We start from the raw sequence: 25,941 nt of genomic DNA, 5'->3' as shown, positions 1-25,941 counted from the left end.
TTTCTTAACTCTAAAGAAAGATAAAAGAATGCTTTTCAATTAAAAAAAATCTTACTTATTACAGAGGAAAGGGTCACTGGAGAAAGATAAACAAAATGAATTAATCAAAACTTAGGTTTTCCATAATGGTGTAGTTAGATCATACCTTATTGATACCCATTGACAGGAAGTGATCTAGCAGGTATCGGGCTTCTGTAAGCGTGCAAGCATTAATGACTGCAGTGACATCCAATGTTTCTCCTTCTTCCTACATCAAACAAGCATTTGATGAACATTACTTTGAGCTGAATGTATTCAAACAGAGGCAAAAGCCTATTATTTCATTTATTTATTTGGTAGTATCAGGTTAGTTAATAAGACGCCTAAGAAAAATGTAAAATATGATCTCTACCCCAAGAAACATATGTGCTAGTTGAAAAGAAAAAACACACTTGAGCAGTTAAGAATTCAAATGGATTAATAAATGATATACATTTTTAAACATTTTTGATTTTACAAACAATAAATAATATCACAAAATCAACAAAGAAATCTGGAGAGCAGGCAGGGAGTTATATCAATGCAAAATCTAAGAATCATATTAAACCAATAAATAAAAAACTCCTTGATATAAAAATTCAAAGTGCTTTTAATGATAAATATGAAAATATCTTCCTTAAGCCATTAGCCATTTTTTTTACAATTACAAACCTTTGCTTCTTCCATCTGCATGATGTTGGCTTGGCAATCAGAGATACTGTCATTGATGTAATCTATATTAGCAGTTAATGACTCCATCTCCTCATTGATGTTTACCACATTTTTATCTCCCTCTCCACTCTCCTTGACTATCTTTTCCCGTCTTTTTGAAAGTTTCTCTCGTCTTTTTGTGAGTTCTTCCCGTTGCTATTGAGAAAACAGATTGGATTTCAAGAAATAATATTGATCCAGGACATTATGCTAAGTGAAATAAGTGAGTCACAGACGGACAAATACTGTAAGACTCCATTTATATGAGGTATCTAAAATAGTCAAACTCATAGATGCACTAAATAAAATGGCAGTCCCCAGGGGCTGGGGGAGGTGCTGTTCAATGGGTATGAAGTGTCAGTTACGTACGATGAGTAAGTTCTAGAGATCCGCTGTACAATACTGTGCCTATAGTTAACAACACTGTGCTGTACACTTAAAAATGTGTTAGGAAGGCTGATCTCATGCTGTCTGTTCTTCCCACAATTAAAACAAAGCAAAACAAAAAAAGAAATGATATTCATCTATTCAAACACAATGCAATCAAAACTCACCAAAAAAAGGAAAAAAAATTGGTGAGTATTAATTTACCCGGAGATCAAATTTGGAAAACTAAAATTAACAGCCAGCTAAGGAAGAACATATCTATGTTCTATTTTCCACACCTTGAGGAGTCTATTCATATCTGCCTCCATATTGGAAATAGTCATTTTCTGCATGATGATGTCTGTGACCCTGCGCTCAAGAAGCTGCCACTTCATGCGAGCTGTCTTGGAAGTAAACACTCGGCCAGTCAGTCCTTTCCTCTGATATTTTTTTCTATAATCACATAAAAACAGACAAACATAATTACTTATGTGCAATTAATTACTTGATTGTACACTGCCAAATAATGAGCTGTTTTCCATTGAAGTCCAACATTTAATAATAATGCCACAAAGATTATGTCAGAAGGAATAGAAGAACTGTACTGACCTGGTTCCATTTGCTGTGGGCGTTGGTAAGGCCTGGACTCTTGCCACAGGAATTCTCATTTTCTGCTGGGCTCCTGCCCTTGATACATCTGCTTCTACAGCAGCTGCACTGGAACCCGCGTCCTGGGGGATATCAGATGAGCTCAGCTTCCGAGTGACTTTCCCAGCCACTCTATCTGACATGGGCCTCACTTGCCTACGAAGAGCTGTAACCTGAAAGAGCAAGAGAGATTGGCTCATTCTCTTCATCTACAGAAATATATCATTTACCTCAAAGCCAGAATGTTTCCGCCAAATGACTGACTTGCCTCTTCAGTTTTGCGTCGAAGAACCACTTCTTGGTTTCTTTTTTGGGCTTCCAGAAGTCTAAGTTGATGCTATAAGATAATAACAAATAAGTTAAAATGGTAAACTGAAAGATACGATGCTTCCTACTCCTACATTAATATAGTCCCCCATCCCATCGGGAGCTATAATAGTTCTTAGCAGAATCTGAGCTAACAACAACCTTGCAACCATTACTAAAAATTAGGATATTTTATTCCAATAAATAAAAATGCACACTGATGCAGCCACCTTTTTCTAAAAAATGAATCAGAGATACTGTCATTGATGTAATCTATATTAGCAGACATACTTTTATTTAAGATACAGTATATACTACTTACTATACACAAGTACTTTTCTAAATGCTTTATAAGTATATCATTTCATTTTTGCTAGACATTTTGTTTTGCTAGCTGAGGCATGAACAGGAAGAAACACAGCTTAGAATATTTTCAATAAAGTCACTTTACAATATATACAGTAATTATTAACTGTTTTAAATATAGGGAAAACATAATAATTATATTAACACTTTATAATAACTTTGAAAATATTATGTTCGGTAAAGTAAATGAACAATAAAACATGTCAGTATTGGCTGCCAATTTGTTTCTAGGTACTTTATATGATAAAGACAATTCATTATAAATTACTCTAAGCCTTTTTATAGGGCTATAATTTAGGAAAGAATTTTGGGGCTAAAAAAGAACAGAAATCCTAGTTCTAGTTCTGTCATTTATTCAACTCTGTGATCTTGGGCAAAGCTTAGGAATTGGGCAAATATCCCTTCTGGGACTTAAATTCTGTGATCTACCAAATAACCCTTTATGTTTTCTATCGCTAATTCAAACAGATCATTCATCTCATGTTTATGCATATTCCTGTGTCATTAGATGAGAATTCTTGGAGAAACAGACTCTATCTTATCACTGCCATATCTTCATTACTTACAACAATGATTGACATAGAGGCAAAGTTAACAAGTATTTTTAAATGAATGAACTACCAAAAATTAAAATTAACATATTGTTTGAAGCTTGTTACTACTACATTAAGCTTTTTCTATTCTAAGTTAAATCTCAAATTCATTCATATTATTTGTATGGTGTACAAATATACAAAGGGTTAAAAGATGAATATGACGTGAAACAATTTAGAAAGGGGTTCACAGCTATAAGTAAAAGGGGTGAGGGAGTCTGAATGCTAGCTTTGTATGTGATTAGCCAGCATCACATCTCTGTAACAGAATATTCTATCATATATGATCCTATGTTGTGAAATAAGATTCAAAATTTCCATCCCAGGAGTTAGTTGTTCAATATTGACCTCTATGTCTCATAGGAATTAGTTACAAAGAAGTAAGTAGTGAATATTGTAAGAAAATTATTCCTGTCATCCCAAAGCTTGGATTAAAAACAAAGTAAATATGGTTTTTGTCTTTCTCTGACTTATTTCACTTAGCATAATACTCTCTAGCTCCATCCATATCATTGCACATGGCAAGATTTCATTCTTTTTTATGGCTGAATAATATGTAGAATTTAAGAAACAAAACAAATGAGCAAAGGGAAAAAAAGAGAGAGAGGTGCAAACCAAGAAATAGACTCTTAACTACAGAGAACAAACTGATGGTTACCAGAGAGGAGGGGATGAGTGAAATAGGTGATGGGATTAAGGAGGGCATTTGTTGTGATGAGCACTGGGTGTTGTACAGAAGTGTTGAATCACTATTGTATACACTATACTGTACACTGAAGCTAATATTACACTGTATGTTAACTGACTGGAATTTGAATAAAAACTTCTAAATAAATACATAAATAAATAGCCAGAAAGTGGAAACGACCCAAACATCTACCAATTAAGGAATGGATAAACAAAATGTGCTCTATCCATACAGTCATAAAAAGGAATGAACTACCAATACATGCAATAACATAGATGAACCTTGAAAACATCATGCTAAATTTAAAAAGCCAGATAAAAAAGGCTATATACTGTATATTCCATTCATATGAAACATCCACAGTGGGCAAATCCACGGAGACAGATAGTATACTAGAGTGGCTGTCAGGGGCCAGGGAGGGGGAAGAATGGGAGTGACTGCTAATGGGTATGGAGTTTCTTTTTGGAGTGATAAAAAATATTCTGGAATAAAACAGTAATGATTGTTGCACAATTCTGTGAATATACTAAATCCTTAAATTGTACAGTTCAAAGGAGTGAATTTTATGGCTCGTGAATATATGCCAATTTTTGTAAATAGGAAAAAAGAAAGAAATATAGTCTTAATACAGCAGTCATCTCATGAAAATATCTACTTTTCTCATTACTCCCTTCTATCTCCTTAAATTGTCTTTTTACCTCCCAAAGTACATGTCTACTTTCTAAAACATGCTGTTTGCTCACATTTTCTTCAGGGAGGATTTAGAACAAGTTGAGCAAGAAAAAAGAACAGAGGCTGAAACCTAACCAACAATGGGAAAAAGACCATGATGGCCTCTTCTTCTGAGGAAAAAAAAATCATAAATGAAATAACCATTTTGCCAGAAATTTGGAAAGAAGAAAAAACAAACTGACTATAACCTAAAACCTTAACACAATTACAGTTAGCATGTTGGTATATATCCTTAAATTTTTTTCCCTCATTTTAATCAAGCATGCATATATGAAATGTTACTTTATGAGGCACCTGAATGGCTCAGTCAGTTAAACCTCTGCCTTTGGCTCAGGTCATGATCTCATTGTCCTGGGATGGAGTCCCACATGGGGATCCCTGCTCGGCGGGATGTCTGCTTCTCCCTCTCCTTCTGCCTCCCCCCCACAGCTCATGCTCTCTCTCTGTCTCAAATAAATAAATTCTTTTAAAAAAATGCTACTTTACACTTAATGTTAAATCGCAGTCATTTTTCATTTTACTATGCAGTTTCCAAATCCTAATCTTCAATGGATGAATAATAACCTATTAAATGAGATGGACAATAATTAACCATTCCCCTTACTGTCAAGCATTTTTGTTGTTTTTACATCTTTCCCTATTACAAATAACCCTAAAATAAAGATTTTAACTCATAACAATTTTGTTTATTTTAGATTATTTTCTTAGTCTAAGTTCATGGGAGAAGTAGGATTCTTAAGTGAAAGAATATGAAAACTTTTATAGCTCTTAGTAAAGCCTCCTCTGGTGAAAGTGGGTTATTATTCCAGGAACATTGCTAAGAATCTCTAGTGGTGAAACTCTCTGGAACCAGCCTAAAATCACTATCTTACATAATACTGCAAGTAGTTCCCTGATCTCCCTAGAGATAATTATCCTTTGCCATTTTCTCGCATCTCATCATCTAGGAAATAAGCCTCTAATAAAACTTGTAATAGTATTATAGTGTTTTTTATAACCTTGTATATGGAGTTACTATAATCCATATATTATAAAATTAATGCTTAATTATGGTCCTTAACCAGCACATAATAGTTATAGTTATCAGAAAATTTTCTTCCATTTACTAAACAAGCTTGTTCAATGTACAATATTTGTATATAACTAAAAGTTAAAGTCCACTCACATCTCTTTTACGTTGATCTTTTTTCAACTGAGCAATCTCTCTGTTTCTCCTAGACTCTGTCAATCTGGCTTTTTCTTGTTCTTCTTTCATTTGTTTCATTAGTCGAACCTAAAAAAATTAGGTAAACACATCTATTGGAGTTTTCCTATCACAACATTCATTAAATTAATCACATGTATGGAAGAAAGCAGTTAGAATTCTGAGTACTTAAAATGGAAACAATGGAGCTTTGCTGCACATTTTAAATGGTCAATTCTTATTTTGTGGGATTAATAGATTTCTATTTCTAATAATTTTCCAATATGTTTCTATCAAATTGCTTAGTGCTCTATGCATTTTATATTCAGTGTTCAGTTGGTACTTATTTTTGGTACTTATTACCAGTAACTGTGTGACCTTGAACAAATTACTTAACCTCTCTAGGTTTTCATTCCTCATATATAAAATAGAGGTAACAGCTCTATGGCACTGGACTATTATGATAATTTATTGAGTAATATCTGTATAGTGCTTATAACAATGCCTGGCATATAGTAAGCACCTAATAATTTTAGCTATTGCTGTCATCAGCAAAGACACAACACTATAATCTAAAATTCCTAAATCATTTTCACATTTGCTATTTCACAATTACTATTTGACATTGATTGTCATGCCAAATGTTAATAAGAATAATTAATTCCACAACAAAAACACAGGACAGATAAGGATTCACATACTCTCTTTTGTCAAGAGAAGACAATTTATATTTTTCTATGCATGGGAAGGATAAACACTAAATTCAAGGTAGTTGTTACCTCTGGGGGAAAAGGGAATATGATCAGAAAGGAATACATAGGTTTTGTGTATACTGTAAATGTTTAATATCTTAAATAGTGAATATAGTGTTTGTTATGTAATTATCAATTTTTTGTATGTTCATAATATATTATGTGTTTCAGGAGAAGAGTTATATCCATCAGTCAAAGAAGCCCTGTTTTTGACCACATGATTTTCAGCTACTCTGAAGAAAGGCTTTGATAATGGATGACTGTAGGAAACAACTTCTAACTGCCAAAAGGAAGTGCATCGTTTTTAAGACTGGGTTACCTTTTATTGAATATGGAAAGAACCACAATAATTTTTTGTCCCAAATGACACAAATATCCTCAACATCAGACTTTAATGCAAAATATAATCAATACCTTTGTTTTTTTCATTTCCATCACATCCTGCTGCAATTTCTTCAATTGCTTTTCATACTGAGACTGGTTTTTAAGCAGCCTTGCATGCTCTTTTTGGGCTGTCTGAAGTCTTTGTAGTTCTTTATTCATGGCTTGGAGTTTCTTTTCATATTCAGACCTAACTTTTTTTGCCTTTTCTTCTGAGTAAGATTCCACTGAACCTAAATGATCAAAGGGTATTTATATTTATTTCTATGAGATACAGATTTTCATTTTGCTGATTTACAACTCATGAGCTCAGAGAAAAACTATCTTCCAAACACAAACCTCAAGAGGCCAGGGCACCTGTGAATCACTCTCTCTTTTATTATCTACTCTCAGCTTAGTTTAACAATTATTTAAGGTTTTTTTTTTTAATTTAAAAAATATTCCCAGCATAAATCAAGACAGTAAAACAATTAGCCACAACTTTGGACAAAAAATTAAATAGCCTAGATAGGAACCAGAATGAAAAAATAAGCAATATTTAACATAATGAGATAAACTCGCACATAATGTGACTTCTAATGTAATTTCTTTCTTCTAAAGGCAGAAATGATAAAAACGTACTTTGGCAATTTAGTTGGAACCTTAATCAGAATTAAATGTAATTCTTACCTAAATTCTGGAGCACCTGGTCTCTCTCAAGCTGAGTGTCCCGAATTTTATGTTGTAGCATCATTAGCTTCTCTTCATACTGCTTTTTCAGTGTCTGCAATCTTTTCTGGCTGTTTTCTAGTTCATCAATCAGCTTTTGCTTGATTGCAATTTCACAAGTAATGTTTGCTAAGTCTGCTTGATAATTAGCTATTTATAAAAGAAGAAAATAAACACACTGTAATAGGCCACAATATCATAATTCTAACTTTCAAGCAAGAGCATGAAAACCACCATCTACATCCAGGTATTCACTTAACAGCTATAAGGAAAATGTCCTGGATAAACCAAAAACTAAAAAAGAGGTGAACAAGATAGACTCTTCACATTGATCAGTGACAACAGATACTATTTGTGCTAAGAATGGAAATCACACAATGACTAAATCCAGGAGGGGCAGAAACATGAGGCTGGGAGGGAATACACAAGTCAGCAGTTATAAAAGCTGCCCTCATCAAGAATGAATGGAGAATGTTTTCTGCCCGTATTTTAAACAAATTCCCCAAATTAATTTTTGTCCTTGTACTGAACAGCAAGTACCTTTCTCATCTGATTCAGAATCTGATTCATCGGAGCTTTCACCCCCTTCAATGTCATCTTCTTCCTCCTCCTCCTCCTCCTCTTCTTCCTCGTGATCACTCACTTCTTGACTTTCTTCCTAAAATGTGATTTATGACTATTAATAGCACAAATATCAACAAAACAAACTGATTACCTCATTAAGAGAGATTGCTGGAGTACAAAATACAGAAGTACACAAATTTCACCTTTCATCGGTGCAAAACTCATTCTACAATGTCAGGGTTATTACATAATTTTGTCTTAAATAAAATAGTACTTCACTTCTCCTGGTATTCTACCCCCTTCCACACATGCACACAATGCTTTCACGTTGCACAAGATTGACAGTTGCCAGTATTTTATAGCTCATATTTCTGAAGAAAAGAAGTCCTCAAGCAAATAGTTTAAAATGGATACATGATAACCATTTCTCTTTTTTACATATAAGTCTACATATAAGTTAGTATAGTTATCAGCAACCATAAACAAGCTAAATTCAGGCACTGAAATGTACAAGTTCATTCTTCCATACTTACCACTTCTAATTCATTGTTTTCTCTTTCTGTAATACCCTTTTCTTCTTTCTTCTCTTGGTCAGTATCTGTATTATCCTCTTTACCAGCCACACTTTAAAAAAAGGAACAAAAGGGTACAGTATTAAAATAGAGAGGAAAATTGTTCACTTTTGTCTCCCAGATCTTAAAAATCATCAATTATTTGTGAAAACAAACTAGAAGAGTTTATCATTTGACTGAGCAAAGTTATGTCTGATGCTTCAGAGGAAAACAGAAATTGCCATTCAAACAATAGTGATTTATATCATTGGAGAAAAGCTTACTTCCTAGAAACACTGAGGAAGAGATTATACCCTAAAGCATGAGATCTGATGAGATAGCTATGAAGTAGTCATAGTGATAGTCAGTTAACTAGAACGTAGGTGATTTAAATTCAAAGGAAATCAAACAAATATTTTTCTTTTCTCATCTAAATATATGACTTTTCCCATCTAAACACAAAGATACAGAAGCTGGATTTTTATTGATGTCCTAATATGCTTAAGAGTAAATTTAAAGATCCAGACTAAATCTGCTCACAGTAAGTTTGTCTACACTAGCAGTATCCATTAGTGTGGTTAGGTCTCCTCTAGTAATAGCACAGGCTTTTTTCCTAGGCCATACGTATGGCACAGGACTCTTAAAATGTTCTCAAAGAAATGGGTCTTTGCATATCAAAACTGTCTGAGGTTCAGCCTGACCTTTGACTGAGTAGGAAATTCCAGGATCTGCCGCAAGATGGGCCATACCAAATAGAAGCCTCCTGTATGGTCATCTGGTACTAACAGCTGTAACCACATACTGATGATGCTTAAGTAATGCTTACAGCTAAGCTAACTCAGCCCCAGTGGCCTTGAGAAGAAGACAGTGCACACTACAGTGAGCAAAGTTTTTCACACTTAATTCACTATGACTCTTTTAGGGTTCAGCAACCATGATCAGTTATGCGCAGAAGTTACACATCTGTTCACTAGACTCATGCATTTAATCAAACTAAATACTATTAAGAAAGTGAACTTCAAATAAATCTGTATGTGAAAAACTTCTTGTGCTACTGCAACATCTTGAAATCATCAAGAATTAAAAAAAATGCTCAAAAAGGCAATATTCTCCAAATAAAATTCCCCTAGAAAGAGCTTAACAACTTTATCAAAATAACTTTATAACAGCTATCATATCTTTCAGGCATTCTGCTACATTAAAAACTGCCCCAATAACCTGGACTTGTTTTTCGTTTCTAGGCTAAAAATTTAATCTTATTTAAGCTCAGTTATTATTAAGCTGTAATGTTTAACCTTAGGTCCCAATTCTCACAGATACCTTTGTACTCAGAGCAAGATAAATAACTTTTCCCTTGTAAGCACTTCAGAGTTCTTAATTCATGTTTATTTATGTTATCATTTCTTTAATTTCTGTCTTCCCTACTCAACTGCAAGCCTTGTGAGGGCAGGGATCATGCCTGTTTGACTCAACATTATGTCCCCCATGCCCAGGGGATGTACATAATAAATGCGCAGTGTTTACTAAATATATTAATCTCTATTACTGTGCATGAGCACCTGTTTGTCACCTCTATGTGTCTCGTGCACTAACTATGTTGAGTCCAACGGCACAGGCTGAAAGATGCATAAAGATGCATAGAAGACAACATATCTCTGGAGTGAGAAGGAGAAACCAGTAGTAATATCAATAAAACAATCTTAACTGGAGAGAGATCAAGTAAATTATAACAGGGTTCCATGAGTGTTGTTAAATCATTTTGTTAGGAAAAAAAAATGATTATACTGAATGCCTCTCTTACATCACTTGTTTTATACTAGAGCTATTGATTTTCCATCACGCAGTTCCAGCTGAAACTCTAGAAAGAAACTCCCCTTCATCCATCATCCCACTCAAAGGATAGTACGGGGCACTCAAACAGACTATACTTGAGGTTTAAGACTAAGGTTAAGGCTAGGACAGGTGAATATGTTTGGAAAGAAATTTCCCATCAGCATTCCCCAGTCTCTCCCCTATGAAGTCTTCCTTCCTCACCTGTAAATTGTTGCAGCACAGTTTTTGTTATTGTTGGCTGTTTCATTATTTAAGCTCCAACCCAAATTCTCTTTTACTCTGGTTTATAGCTAGATAACCACTTTATTGTAACCCTCCTACTTTCTTCAAGTCACCAGTATCCAGCAAATGTTACTTTTCACTTATATATAAAGTTAATTCATATATTATATGCTATTCATGCCAATTTTGATGCAGAAAGACCAGCAGTTGTAACTTTACATTATTAATTTACCTTTATCACTTAAAACTTAAGTTTTTAAAATACAAATTGATACTTTATAGTTATTGTACCTCAAATATTCAAGTTTTCCTCAATAAACTGAGACAAATTGATATCTAAAATAACTAAGAAGCATGAAAGATATTTAAGTTTGCATGTTACATAGAATCAGAATTTTGAAGGTGGAAGGAACACTAGTGATCATGCAGTTTAACCCCTTTGACATCTGACAACCAATGTCAACATTTTTGTTGACAACCTAAAAAGAAACTGCAGCCCAGGGAAGTATCTTGACTCCTCGGCCGGTATTCTAGAATCTTACACTTAAATCCAGTTCACAGACATGGGAGCATGAGCATCGCCCAGAAGCTAGTTAGTCAAAATCTCAGACTCCACCTCAGTTTTACTGAATCAGAATCTTCATTTTATCAAACCACTCAGGTGATTTGTATACATATTCATGTTCGGAAAGCCCTGTCCTAGAACATAAAACTGCTATGCTTTTGCTATCCCTTAGGGGATGCTATAAAAACTGGAAGCAAACTTTACTCACTAAAGACAAAGGACTTGAAAATTTTAAGGTGGAAGGGTGGCTTCCATACATTACTTTAACTATGCATTTTATTTTGACCTGAAGGAGAAGAAATCTCACATTTTTAGTGCCATAATTTAATTCGTATAATAAATATAATGTCCTAAATATATACTAATTAGGTGAGTTCTAGTGCAAACAATTAGAATTATATTCTCATTATAGAATACTTTAAATAAGTTATAGAATTATAGAATAAAATTATAGATACTGCAGAATACTATATAATATGTGGAATGTAATTATGGAATGTAAATTATTAAATAATTTTAAGAAAATAAAATTTTCAAGCTTTCATATTTAAAATAAGATATTACTGTAACTAATTATTGCATAGTAAAAGTTCTCAAAAGGCTTATTTTAAGTAAGAGATGAAATTTCTAAAGCGGTGCTTCTAAAATATTTAAATATTATTTTCTTAATCATTTTGATGATATAATCTGGAGGTTTAGAAAAATCTATGAAGAGAAGTTCTGATAAGTAAAATCCTACTTAATCCTCATTTAAATAACTATAATTCTGAATGACTAAAATGTTAATTTTTATTATATGGAGAGTGCAGAAACATGCCTCTAAATTTTGCTCAAACTTTAAGCAAAAAAAAAGAAAATACCTGTTTCTGATTCTCACCTCAAATACATTTTAAAAGCAACACTTATTTTTCTAATTCAACCTTAAAAATGCCTTATAAATCTTATCTGTAATAAGGCCACATTTTCCTGTTGCTTTGTTGCCATTTAATGTTGCTTTCCAACAACTACTAAAATATTTGTATATACAAACACATTTGTATTGCAAATATAATATTCCAAATACTACACCAAATAAGGAAGAGAGGAGAAAAGCCCACCTGTGACTTAGCATGGGCTGCGACAAAATCTCAATTCCCACCCAGTTAAAAATTCTCAGTCTGCTCACAAGTTTTTGAAAGATACATTCTGAAAGTCAATGGTGGGTTTTTGAGGGGTCATTTTTAGCCTAAAAAAGGTAAGTCACCATCATAATTATGCTAGTTTATTCAGAAGTCACGTGAAATTGCCTGAATTTTAATCCATATAACTTGTGAGGGTTTTCTTCTGAAAAAGTAGTTTCTAGAAATGTATTTGATGTATTTGTCAATTTTATACAATCATCATTAATTTTAGGAGCACCAGGCTAATCTAGTCTGAACCAATCTATAATTCTATAACACATTTCCTTGTGAATGGCAACTAAGTATTTAAATGACATTTTAATAAAAAACCTGGGAAATATTCCAACCTTCTTTCTTCTCGATTGCTTTCCTCAAGTTTCTGTAGCCTTCAAAATCACGAGGCACAGTATTGGAAGGCCAAGCCAATGAAGGACAAACCAGACAGTAAAAAGCGAAAGTGATAAGAAGGTAAAAATGATACATGAGCTTGAAGACTTTAAAATAAATTTTAAAAGATATCATCAAAGGACAATACACAGTAAAAAGGCAATACATTTTGTATGAATAAAAAGTAAGTAGAAAAACAAGCAGCATTATACCTAAGAAGAGTATATAGACTATCAGTTGAAATTATTTAACAGTAAAATGTAGAGTCTCAGTTTATATAACTTGATCAGTAGTAAGAGTGTTTGGATGCCATTGCTTTTTTTAATCTGAAATGATTCGATTTTCTCAGTTTCCCCAAAAAAGCCCACTTTCAATGATACCCTCTTCCTTTTAAGCCTTCCCAAAAGACCTTTTTATGGCATCATTAAAAGAACTTCAAAAAGTAATGCCTTTATACCATAATATGAAAACACCATTAATACTACATACTAGAATGCTACTTTTAAAACTTGTTTTCTATTTTTAATATACTACATGTGAACGTCACTAAATCTAAAAAAAATTCTATTTCAAAATTATACATGAAATGGTATTACAGTCAAATGAGTATGATTATTATATCAGTGAAAAACTATAATTTTATTAATTGAAAATAAAATCTCATAACATCACTGTTCTAATAATTAGAAACTATTAAAAGTACTAAGGCAAAGGTGGCAATAAAATGGGAAATGTAGTACTTTCCATTAGTAAGAGTGTTCTTCAATTAGAAAAATATAAGAAAAACTAAAACTATGTACTTAAAGACTCTGAAATATAATTTAAACAACATTCAATACACAGAATTGGGGATCTTTACTCAATGGAATGTACTGGATACCAATATTTGTCATATAAACAAAAAGACAGATGTCCTAGGCTCTGATTAAGCATATAGCAATCTTGATATAGCACACTTGCAACCAGAATTCCAAAAATATTTTTCAGAATCATCAATATTGAAATGAAATGAAAAGACTGGGCCTTAAGTATAAATTATTTCAAGCCAGTTATTTTCATGTGTTTGCATGTGATTTTTATTTGTTGGCCTGCAATTGTTTTTCATAATCAACTTACATATTGCTATTACAAGAAGAGACTAGCAATCTTTCTGGGAAAAAAATTCTAGAGTGATATTCACCAGGGATCAAAAGGTCCAGTATAATGGCTAGAAAAAGGAAAATAAAGCCATCACTTAAGAAATCTATGTGTTTCAAGAGTTTCAACCTGACACCACTAAACACAAGTATAATGCAGTCTGATGAATTAGTAAAATTTTTTATAATTCAAGTCATTTAAAGCTAGATATCCAAAAAATGGGGATTAATGCCTAAAGTAGGCTTATACTAATGAAAATGAATTACAGTAGTTCAAAGGATATGGTTCCCCGCCAAAGAGCCCAAATTTTCTATATCCGATATGCAGAATTTTTGTTTATCTAACACAAAAGAGCTCTATTAAAATGTATGGATGATATGAGCTAAGAAGTAGGTAAATGTTAGATGCCTTTTCAATTGTTTCTTTAAACAACATTGCAACAAGTAGTTCAAAAAGACAGTGGGGGGGCAGAAAAATAAACTAATAATCTGACACTTCTTCATAATTTAAAGGAGTTCAGTTTATTCTATTTAGTTCCGTTCATGGAGAAAGAATTAAGAGGAGAGAGAACAACAAATCTTGCCAACAATTTCAACGTTTCTGTTACTGAAAAAGAGGTAATACAGTCTCTTCAATTATTTCATCTTATTTTGTTACACTCCCTTATTTTCCTATCTACAACTATGGATGATTTTACAGCTCAATAGGAAATAAGCACAGACAGGTAGAAGAATAAACCTTAAGCCCCCACATATTAGTTAATTTTTGTAGCTTTGATAAAGACTTTGATGCAGAAAAAATTTCAACTTTCATGTAAAACAGGACTTATGATGCCCTCCTTGAACATAAAAGCAGTTTGTAACATAAAAGGACCCACTTGCCACTCTTCCTACCAACACTTACTTTGTCAGAGGTCCCGCAGCCACTACAACCAAAAACTAACAACACAAAACCAAGTAAATTAAAAGAAATGGAGCTTCTACATAATTTGTGGCTTTAGTGGACAGGAAAGGACGCAGCTATGAGAATGAGGGCAGCTTAGGATATCTGAACCCAAAAGTGAAGCCCCAGATAGATCTTGGAAACCCTCAGCTAACAGAAGGTAAAAATCTTCCCTACAAAACCTTGATTTTTTTTTTTCTTCATGAGGTCACTGTCACTCAGTATTTGAATTAATGCTTCCTCTTTCAAAACTACAAACATCCTTAGAAAGGAGGCTTATTGGTTATAATGGGGAGATATATATATATATAGTGTGGATTCCTTTATAAGGAATGTATTTAGATATATATATATATAGTGTGGATTCCTTTAGCCGTAGATGGTTTTGCTCCCAAATTTGAATTTAAGGAGAGGACAAAAGGAAGTAGATGATTTTGGAATCAGGAATACTTTGGAGTAGGGTGAATTACATGAGAACTGACCACATAAGGGAGGAATGGACCACGACTGGCTGCATAAGGACACAGGGGGTCAGAAGATGGAATAAAAAGGATGGCTAAGGCAGAAATTCACACTTTCTCCCTGAAGGTTGGCTAGATCCATGAAAGGAAAGAAAGTTTCTTTTCCCTTTTTTCTTTTTCCCCTTCCATTGTGAATTGCTCTTACCACACTACAAATTGGGTAAAAAAAAAATCACTTGATGTGAGTCAGTTGGGAAACCTGGACAATATGTATTTATAACATTTTCTAGAGAAAAATTAGTCCCAAATTCCAAAGAATTTTTTCCTTTTTTTTTTTTCCCAAAGTATTTTTAAATAAACTTACTGTGTATGTAAGGTTGAGGCAGAATCCAAATTTTACAATGCCTTCTCTGATGAATAAAATAAATAAATATGAGGGATATAAAACAACTCAACCAGAATCAATATACCTAAACAGGAGCTGCTGCATCCAAAGAGTTCCAGTGGAAGACTAGACAAACTGCTGTCACTCTTTTTTTCAACCTGTAGCAAACCCTTTAGCTAAAATGGCAGCTTCCTATTCTTAAAATAGGAATTTACATTACATACAGTCTAAAAGTTATTAGGATCTACAGCAAAAAGTTAACAGTGATAATCAAGCTGAGTAAAACAGTATTGATTTTCATGTTTAAATCCACAACAAGGTTTGAATAGAGTGTGGTAGGAAAAACTGTATTAAATTCTACAAATTTATATGTAATATAGATTCATAAACCGGTTCTAAAGGCTATCATGCAGTTTATGGTACACAAGAAAACTTTTTTCTAGGTTCACACTACATTATGTAGGTTTCAGTTCTACAAAGACATGCTGTAGCATGTATGTGAAAATGCTTTATAAAGCATTTTTTAAAGTATCATATATGATTACTAATTTTTAGGAAGCATTAATTTTTCTCATTTTAAGCCATTATTCACTTTTTTCAAGATGATTAAGGTAATATCTCTAAATTCATCTTATCTAGTTTGGTTTTTTCCTCACCAATTTTTTTTTTATTTCATATCACTTTTTGTTAAAAAATAACTTACGTTTTTCACTTGGGTTCTTAAGTTTAAATACAGTTGTTTGGTAAGGTCTTTTTAGCATTAACATCTGCTATTATTTTTACCATAACAATTATTACATCCACCTTAATCACTGAAATAGCCGATTTTTCACCATGAAATAACAGCTATTTAATTTTTTTACCTTAAAAGCACCAGGGACAAATGTTAATAATAATATATTTTTCCTTTAGTACTATTTACCAATCAAAATGCTTATCTCCCTGCATTGTCACAAAAATAACCTCCATCAGAGGTATTATTTTAGGGTACCTATGCTCACTATACAAATGTCAAGACAGCTTAGGTTTCTATTGGGATCCCTACTTTTCATTATTCATACCAAACAGGTGATTATGGTAGTATCTCTAAATTTACCTCAAAATGAAACAACAGAATCAGTTCATGACCTTGAGAAAGATACCCTTTCTTATACTTATTATTCATGAACAAAACCAAGACCTTTAAAAACAAGTCATAATATTTGATATTTTGACCAACTACAAAACTGAATTTTACAAGAAAATAGTAAGTCGTGTGCAAAAATCTCATTTTCATTCAAGCAGTATGTTGGATCACATATAACTCTGTGATCATTGTTTCAGTTTTAACTACCCTGCATAAAAGCTAATCATTATATATCTTACTGCTGCCATAATCAGTCATCCAAGAAAAACACCTATTAAGACATTAGTATCTTAAGAATGCAATTTCAGTTGCAATGCCTCCTAACCATAAATGTGTAACTCCTTGTTTTAATTATTCTAATCATTCCTTTTTAACTAAAGGACACACAGCAGAATTAACTTGAAAAATGTAAATCTCCAATTACTTTAGTCAACTGGACTGTTCAAGGAAGAAATGCCTGGTTGCCTAAATAAATTTCTAAATAAACTGAGCAAAGCAGCAGGTAGACTAAATGTCAATAATAATTCTACAAAGCAAGACTCTTGTAACAAACCATTTGATAGCTGTGCCCCCTTTTGAATATCTAGCCAAAAATGCTTAAAATTAATTTGACTGGCAGGTTCAAAATATATTTAGTAAGTAATGTGACTGCACCACATAATCAATATGTAGACACATAAAGAATTTGTGAATATTTAACCACTCACACATTACAAGTGGTCAAATTCTTATTTTCCTCTTCTTTGCACCCAGTTGATTTCAGAGGAAGCTATTATCAGGATGCAAGGAAAAGAAAGCCTAGAACAGTGGTGAAAAGCTGAGTAACTCCTTGTTGATTCAAAAGGCCTAAAATAACATAAATAACTTTGACATAATCAAATTAGAAGCCCTGCAGAAAATACTGAAGAGACCAAATGACATTAAATGACAGCCTGATGGATTAGTTTAGCCTTTAAACTAATCTAGACAGGAATCAGATTATATCCATGAGACTACTTAATTGCATTAGAAAATGGGAAAGAAATGAAAACAGTGAGTTGTAATGGTAGAGCAAGCTTTGCAGAAAAGATGAATGGAATGCAAAAGCAGCTATTTGAAAAATAATAAAATAATTTCTAATAGTAATTTTACCTTGTCATAGTCTAAATAAAATCTACTACCATATTATTATAATTAACTTATTTTTCTTACATACAAATAGAGATAAACCGTTAAAAGTATATCATTATAATTTTCAGCTAATTTAAATGACATTTCCCTTATTTAATATACTGTGAGACTATATATATACTCACTGTAATTGCAAATTAAGATATCCTGAAAAGAAAGAAAAACAGGGATTCATACAGCAGTGACTTTATACACTACCTTTTTTTCTTCTTCTTTTCTTTCCTTTTCAGCTTCTCTAAATCTTTCTTAGCTAGATCTATAATTTCAATGGTCTCTTTGTCTGAAGACAGTATAGTAGGAGAGAAAGCTGATGATCCACTGAAATACGGTGATCTTGCTGTGGCTCTTGTCAAGTTTTTACGAAGGTTCTCATTCACTGCTTCACTTTCTAATAATTTCGCCCTAGTGAATAAAAATATATTTAAACAGGAAACATTTTGTATTGTAGTAAACGATTCATAGCATACAATTTACCACCCTAACCATTTTTAAGCATATAGCTTTGCAGCACAAAGTGCATCCAGACTATTGTGCAACCACGGCCACCACCCACCTCCAGAACTTTTTCATTTTCCCCAACTAAAACTCTGCACCCATTAAACATTAACTCCTCATTTCCCTCTCCTCCCAGCCCCTAGCAACCACCATGATACTTTCTGTCTCTACAAATCTGACTACTCTAGCAATAAATAGGGAACACTTTAAATATATTGTTTTGTATGCTAAAATGTTATTCAAAATGTATTTCAGTGTTGCTACAGGGTAGGGTTTTTTTTTTTTTTTTTTTTCTAAATAAAGGTGCTCACAAACATTTATGTTTAGGATTTTTTTTTAATTCCCTGATTAAATAATTGTAAATTTGAAATCACATTTTTAGTGTTCAAACGTGCCTATGGTAATTAGATTAGTTGCATTCTGGCCAGTAGGCACTAGTGATGTTGCTTTGTAAACCCATCATTTAAACTTAAAATCCACAAGCAGCATGGTCCCCTTTCTTCCAGTTCCTCATTCATCATGCTATAATAGCATTTCCAAATCTTTGTAAGGAACAGTTAGCCAAACTTGCCCCTAACTGGCTGAAAGACATCTGGCTCCTAAGCATAGCGTGGGAAAAGATGGTATCTCCAAGGAAACCTGAGTTTGATAATTGAAAACATTCTTTTGTTTGCTCAAGCAGTCCTAATAATGACAGGAGAATAATGTATGTACTGTCAGTAATATGGAAAAAAAACATAACATAGAATGATGAGGTTCTAAAAGAGGGGACTCTTGAAACAAAAAGGGATTCAGAGTCCACTAGGCTAGTCTTTTATTGCTACTTGGTTTAAACCATCAAGAACACAATTATCTACTTCAATATAATACATTTCCAAGGTCAATTTGGCAGAAGGGTGATTGAGACAGGGCCATAAGGAGAAAGTACTATCTTACTAGATCTGTCTCAAAACTATATTGCATAGCACTTCTGCCATATGTCCAAGTATTTCAGAAAAAGATGTTAGAATAATTTGCAATTTATAAGCTCTAGAAGATGCAGTCAGCTCTGTGTTTTTTCACTACCAAAATTATTCATGATACTGTTGGAATCAGCTAGAAACAGAGTGTACATAAGTCAGTGAATATGCTTCAAGTCAGTATCTTATACATTCTTTAATGAAATTCCTTTATTATATGTCTGGTATCATATGTGAGCAGAATAACAATTACAGTATTTTGAAATGGTTAAGTAGCTGTGTATAAACTTCCAAGTTAAATGATTTCAAAATTATTTTGAAGAAACTTCTGAGTATAATGCTGTCATTTTGTTAATCAACAGCATAACCTAAGTATAAAAACTCAGCTTAACTATAAAAACCCAAAGTCAATATTTACATTTTTCTATATTTTCAATATAGCCTGGGTACATAATAATGAATGTTAAGAATCAACAAAAATATAATAAATTAGCTATCAACAATGACCTGTTTTGTATTGGTTCATTTATATAATAACCAGACAAGTTCTTTTTTTTATTACTTGACTTAAGTTTGCATTTCATAGGGGTATATTCAATGTTTCTTCAATGCTGGTGCTGATAAAAGCTGAAACCTTTAGGGATCAACTCCACAAAGCCCAAGACACATTAGCAGAAGTTGCTTTTTGGGCTTTTTTGATAACAACACTCTTTCTTTTCCACTCACCAATCAACCCTGTTGCCTGCATTTCATTTAACAAGAGACCAAGCAGTGAATCATGAGGGGAAGGATACAAACTTCCTTAGGATGGAGCAGACTGAGGGCTTGCATCTTAGCTCTGTCACTCACTTGATCTTGGGCTATTAGTCTTTAAAAGCCTCTACTCTTTCCTCAGTAAAATGAGATGAAAATACACATTTTCCTATGATTGTTATGAGGATCAATGATAAAATGAATTTAAAACTCACCAAACTGCTAATATATTTAATGAATAATAACTATTCTTATCAAAAAGTTGGAAATGGATATAATTATCAAGCAGTGGGCAATTAAACAAATCAATTACAACCACGAGATAGTACCACATGGAATCATGCAAAAATTATGTTAGAAAAATATTTAATAACATTTAAAAATGCTCATATCTTTTTATATTTCAAAGAAAAGATAGCAAAGCAATATATATACCCTTATGTCAATTTTGCTAAAGTGTGCATTGAAAAAACATTAAAGAGATATACCAAAATGTTAACATCAGTTCTAGTAACGGTAGCAATACGGTTGACTTTAATTTTTTTATACTTTCCTATCTACTCAAAAATTTCTACAAAAATTTTAAGCCCCCGCCCAAGAAAACAAGAAATTAATTAATTAATTAGTGTCCATTATTATTTCACAACAACTAATGGGACATGTAAATTTATTAAAAAGAAACTAGTACTATTTTGCAATTAGAATAAAACTTAAAATATAAACATTCCCAAGTGGCAATATATCAACATAAATGTGCATTATGTTAAAGGAGCTATGAATAAATGCCTTCCAAAGGTGAAGTTTTGCTAGAAATATGGATTGGAGTAGGATTTAGTAGAGAAAAAAATGATATGTGAACTTGGACCTAAATAATATCACGTTAGGCTGTGACATCTTGTTCTTTCATTTGAGCCCCATAATAACTCCTTGAGACTAGCAGGTATTACCTCATTCTTAGACATGAACAAACTTAAAGCGCAGAGATATTAGGGAACTTGCCCAAGGTCACACACTTATTAACAGAAAATTTAATTTCAATCGAGGTAATCCAATTTAAATTCAAAGCTCATTTATGCCTACTTTATATGTACATTATTTTTATATTGTAAATTACAGCCTTGGGATTCTAGAAGACTACGGTCAGGAGTGGGACACACCTAATTAAAGAAACATCAAAGAAGTTTTGGACAAGTAGAACAAGCCATTAACTCACACCAAGGAAGATTTGATCACTGATTGAACTCAGGGCCTAAGAGTCATCTCTGTTTTCTAAATGGCTTAAAGAATGGTCTTATATCAAGAACTTGAAAAAGAAAGATATTAGATGTTGTGGTTAGCCACTATAAGGAGTAGAAATGATTCTCTTTTGTAGGAAATAATGACACTAGTCAAGCCATTTGTCCTATAGTGAGATCAGGCTTCGATATGGCCTTAGAAGAAAAGAAACAAAGCACAAAAACCAGAGCTTAGAATGAGCCTCAAAAATTGACCAGGGCCAAAGAAATAAAAGAGATAAAGAGAAGCAGCCTAGGAAGAGGAAGAGGATCTTTAAGAATTCAAAGATAGAAATATCAGTTATGTCTCGAGGAATGGTAAAAAGGGTCTACAGAATGAGGGCAGAGAATAAGCTTTTGGCAGTAGGCAGGAAACAGCACTGCCAACACAGGATAGAAACTGTAAGTCCAGATTGGCTGCTGACCAGAACCAGGACACAATGTCCCAAAAGCCTCCACCAAAAAGGTAAAGCTTAGAAATATATATAGATATATATACACACCAAATAAGGGTAACAGTTATTTGAGTAACTTAATCTGCAACCACATCAAATGTCTTATTTGTTTTCACTTCTTGAAACATTTAAGGGATCCAGTGTGCCTTATGGAGGCAGAAACAATGGAAACAATACTCATCTCTGTCTCTAACACAGCTCAGTGTTGGAGAGGAAGAGCACACAAATACAAGATGGAGAAGTGTCAGGGTGGCTATGAAAGATGATCTCCCACTTGGTTATTTTTTGCAAATAGGTAGCAAAAATGAGATCTGAGCTACTTATATGCTCCCCATGGAGCTGACTGTAGTTTTACTTCAAGAGAAAGTAGCTCAGCCATCAGGGCAGGCCATGGAACCTGAAAATAGAGAAATTAATTTTGTCCCTGACCTGCTTTCTAATCTGTATTACCCCAGTCTGGGCTCAGTGGTCTCCTCCACCTTCCCATACCAGGCGTGGGTGTTTTTGTAACTAATTTCTGTCATTCCATTTACTACATGTGACTATATATGAAAGTCGCCCCACCTAGACTGGGAACTCCTTGTTTATGTCACACTTGCAGAGTCCACACATGGTGTTTGGCATACGGTGAGCATTTGTAGTATGTTGTATGAAATGAGTGTTGAAGGTGCCTCTGTATGTACCAGTGAGGCAGGAAAACTGGTAGGGATGCAATGAGTCACACATAAAAAAGCAGCTGGAGAAACAGAAAAGAACAGGAGTATTGGGACATTTAAAAAATTAGAAATGACCCTGAGGGGCTAGATGGCTCTGTCGGTTAAGTGTCCAACTCTTGAGTTTGGCTCAGATCATGGTATCAGAGTCGTGAGATCAAGCCCCTCATCAGGCTATATGCTCAGTGGGAAGGTCTGCTTGAGATTCTCTCTCTCCCTCCCCTCTGCCATCCCCACTCCAAAATAAACAAATCTTTAAAAAAAATTAGAAATGACATTAATGTTGACCATTCCTAAATGGTGGAGAAAGAGGCACAGGGAGGGAAGGCACCAAAAGTAACCTTATAGATATCAGTTATGCCGGTCCTATACGTCAGGTTGGGTAAGCTCCCAGTGAGAAGTATAGTAACTAGAGTAGGAGGATAATATGGGAAGAGAAGGGAGAAAAGTAGTTTGGAATATGACATTATGGGAAAGGCAAGTACCTACTAAAATTAACCTCACCAAAGGACTGAAATATCACTAAACAATAGCTCAACAAATAACAGTATTACTATACTACAAAACCAAAACACATGCATTACATATTAAAGAATGTGAACTGCACCTGAGATCTTCAATTTCTTTGATGTAACTGTGAATCATATTACTGATCTCCTCATTCCCTTCACCTGCAAGACAGAACATGAAATTGAGAATTTTCTTTAAATTAAAACTTCAACAAAACAGAATCAGAGAAAAAAAGTTATGGAAACAAAATAATAATGCTTTAAAACACAATTCATACAGCAGATTTCCTACCCTTAGTTATATAAGCAGACAATAAAATAATATTACAGAGCAAAAAGCCAAATTTTGTTTCTTCAAGAATGTATTTTTTATAAATTAAGTATTTAACTTAAAATCACAGACTGTATATACACAGATTGATATTTCTACTTGAAATATTCCAGGTAATTAATGAACACAAAGAATGTTTCCTGCCCTCCATGAGTTAATCCCTCACTTATCCCACCTTATACATATACCTGTTCTGGCAAGAACCTGGTTAGCCTGATCGCTAACAAGCTGTGTGATTCTGGTCCTCAGTGCATCAACTGTCTCTTGCATGGCTTTAATTCTTACACGCAGGTTATTATTTTCAGTCTGTAGCATAGCATTCTCATGAAACATGTCATTGATGCTTTCCACACCCTCTTCGTCGATTATTCTTTTACCCTAGGAAAGGAAAATATTTCCCTGTTTGTTAAGGGGTCTTAAATATACAAGAGTTTTGTTTAAGCATACAACACATCTACAACAAAGGGTCCTTTTGTTTTAGTAGCCTTGAGGCAAAAGAAATCTTTTTCCCTCTACTACATCCCTTTGTGGTGCATTTGTCACTAAAGAAAGTGACTAAGGAAGCCTTTTGAAACAAGAGGTTGGTCAGGTCGATAGACTGGACAATATTAAAAGTTACCCACAAGAAAAACTAAAGAATTCTATCTCCAAAAGAAAGGAAGCTACTATTTTGACAGACAAGAGACTCTGGATATATGTATGTATAAGCCATCACAAAAAGGCATCACTTTCTTCACAAGATGCAGCACAAAATGCAAAGTCAAACCCATTCACTCACTGTTTTGTACTCCATGAGCTCCATCTGAAGCCGTGTGATCTCACCACGAAGTGCATTGATCTGCTGACTAGCTCTGTCCTGATTGACCATCAACTTGTTCTTGATATTTCTAGCTCGATTGGCATATTTCAGAGTATTTAAGGTTTCCATAAAATCTCTGTCTGAAGGGCTAACACATGCTATCATGATTGTTTGGCTGAAAGTTAAAAAGAATAATTAGGTTTACAGAAAAAAGCATGTAAAACACTGAAATAAGCATTTTTAATATCCTGCCTTTTGAATAGTATCTTATCTTCAAGCTACTAAAAGATTGATACTACTAACTTAAAAATAAAAGCAAATTTATAAGTCCCCATGCTTTAAGACTATCTTAAGGAAAAAGATTTTTACTTAGGTGAAACTGGGGAAAATGAAATTATATTATTTTTCTTTTACCCATAATACTTTGAGAAAGTGCAAGTGCATATATTTATTTCTCACCCCTCTACAAAATATTTCTGAAGCAATACAAATAATTCTAAAATTTAACCTATCCATAGTAGTAACAAACTGTATTCAAAAATCATTTCTTTCATTACCTACTTAATATTTCAGTATTTTACACTTATCTTCTTTTTATTTAATTATTTGTATCCTGAATTTTTTTTAGATTTTATTTATTTATTTGACAGAGAGACAGAGAGTGAGAGAGAGAGACAAGCAGGGGGAGCGGCAGGCAGAGGAAGAGGGAGAAGCAGGCTCCCCACAGAGCAGACAGCCCGACTTGGGGCTCAATCCCAGGACCCTGAGATCATGACCTGAGCCGAAGGCAGATGCTTAACCAACTGAGCCACCCAGGCACCCCACTTGTATCCTGATTTTTTATGTCAGGAAAGAAATTTACACAAAATCCTATCATCTGAACAAGAAGAATATTTAGTAAATCCACATGTTTTACAATATAAAACCTCATTTGTGACTGAGTGGTCAAAGTTCCTGAGTTTTTGGCCAGATTACACATAAAAAAAAATGGAAAACAGTTATTTTTGGTCAAGATGAATTGCTTTGCCAACCAAAGAACAGGATAGTGAAATGCTTAGTATTCCCCACTATTTTGTCAATGAAACAGACATGGAGATTGTAATCAGAACTTAAACACTAACTGGAAAATGTATATGAACTGCAATTAAGGAGCTAATTTACCCACTCTTAGAGGAAATTTATGCCTATCAATTCTAATCTGTAGCCTCCTAGTTGGCTTCCACTAATAATCTCAACACAGCACTCATAGTAACCCTTTCAAAAGGGGTCCCATTCCACCCATCTTTTTTCCCTTAACAATGCTTGTTTTTTTTTAAATATATATTTTTTTATTTTTTTAAAGATTTTTATTTATTTATTTGACAGAGAGAGACACAGGAAGAGAGGGAACACAAGCAGGGGGAGTGGGAGAGGAAGAAACAGGCTTCCTGCGGAGCAGGGAGCCCGATGTGGGACTCAATCCCAGGACTCCAGGATCATGACCTGAGCCGAAGGCAGATGCTTAATGACTGAGCCACCCAGGTGCCCCTTAACAATGCTTGTTAATCTGTATTTACTCTTACTATTATTCAAGATTCAACACCGGTATCATCTAGTCCAAGAATTCAACCATTGGTTTGCCTACTCTCTTTCTTTTCTCCATATCCTCTGTGTATCTCTTTTTTGTTGGTTTTATTATTATTATTGTGAAAGTTTATA

The 25,941-nt window shown here is 33.6% G+C and overlaps 1 protein-coding gene across 7 annotated transcripts in view; it reads right to left on the bottom strand.

Moving 5' to 3' along the window:
• The window catches only part of KIF21A (kinesin family member 21A), a 150,299-nt gene that overhangs the window by 41,139 nt on the left and 83,219 nt on the right, over window positions 1–25,941 (bottom strand). For 6 of the 7 annotated variants that reach the window (XM_054507103.2, XM_064591396.1, XM_064591397.1 and 3 more), the window contains exons 8-21: window positions 24,223–24,418; window positions 23,633–23,822; window positions 23,212–23,275; window positions 18,154–18,357; window positions 8,550–8,640; window positions 7,993–8,110; window positions 7,414–7,602; window positions 6,778–6,977; window positions 5,594–5,701; window positions 2,012–2,080; window positions 1,705–1,916; window positions 1,395–1,548; window positions 691–885; window positions 146–247 (exon numbers count right to left, since the gene is read on the bottom strand). In XM_054507103.2, coding sequence (XP_054363078.1) covers window positions 146–247; window positions 691–885; window positions 1,395–1,548; window positions 1,705–1,916; window positions 2,012–2,080; window positions 5,594–5,701; window positions 6,778–6,977; window positions 7,414–7,602; window positions 7,993–8,110; window positions 8,550–8,640; window positions 18,154–18,357; window positions 23,212–23,275; window positions 23,633–23,822; window positions 24,223–24,418 — 2,092 coding nt within the window. Of the gene's footprint in view, window positions 1–145; window positions 248–690; window positions 886–1,394; window positions 1,549–1,704; window positions 1,917–2,011; window positions 2,081–5,593; window positions 5,702–6,777; window positions 6,978–7,413; window positions 7,603–7,992; window positions 8,111–8,549; window positions 8,641–12,694; window positions 12,734–18,153; window positions 18,358–23,211; window positions 23,276–23,632; window positions 23,823–24,222; window positions 24,419–25,941 lie in introns of all 7 variants that reach the window. The other variant, XM_045873629.3, reaches the window with a different exon arrangement.

The sequence above is a fragment of the Mirounga angustirostris genome, unplaced genomic scaffold (assembly GCF_029215605.1).
Source record: "Mirounga angustirostris isolate CCGP_5_RB_7025 unplaced genomic scaffold, mMirAng1.0.hap1 SCAF_5, whole genome shotgun sequence".
In the NCBI taxonomy this organism is placed as follows: Eukaryota; Metazoa; Chordata; class Mammalia; order Carnivora; family Phocidae; genus Mirounga; species Mirounga angustirostris.
Note: the sequence above shows the minus strand (reverse complement) of the source record. Positions and strands in the feature narration are given on the sequence as shown.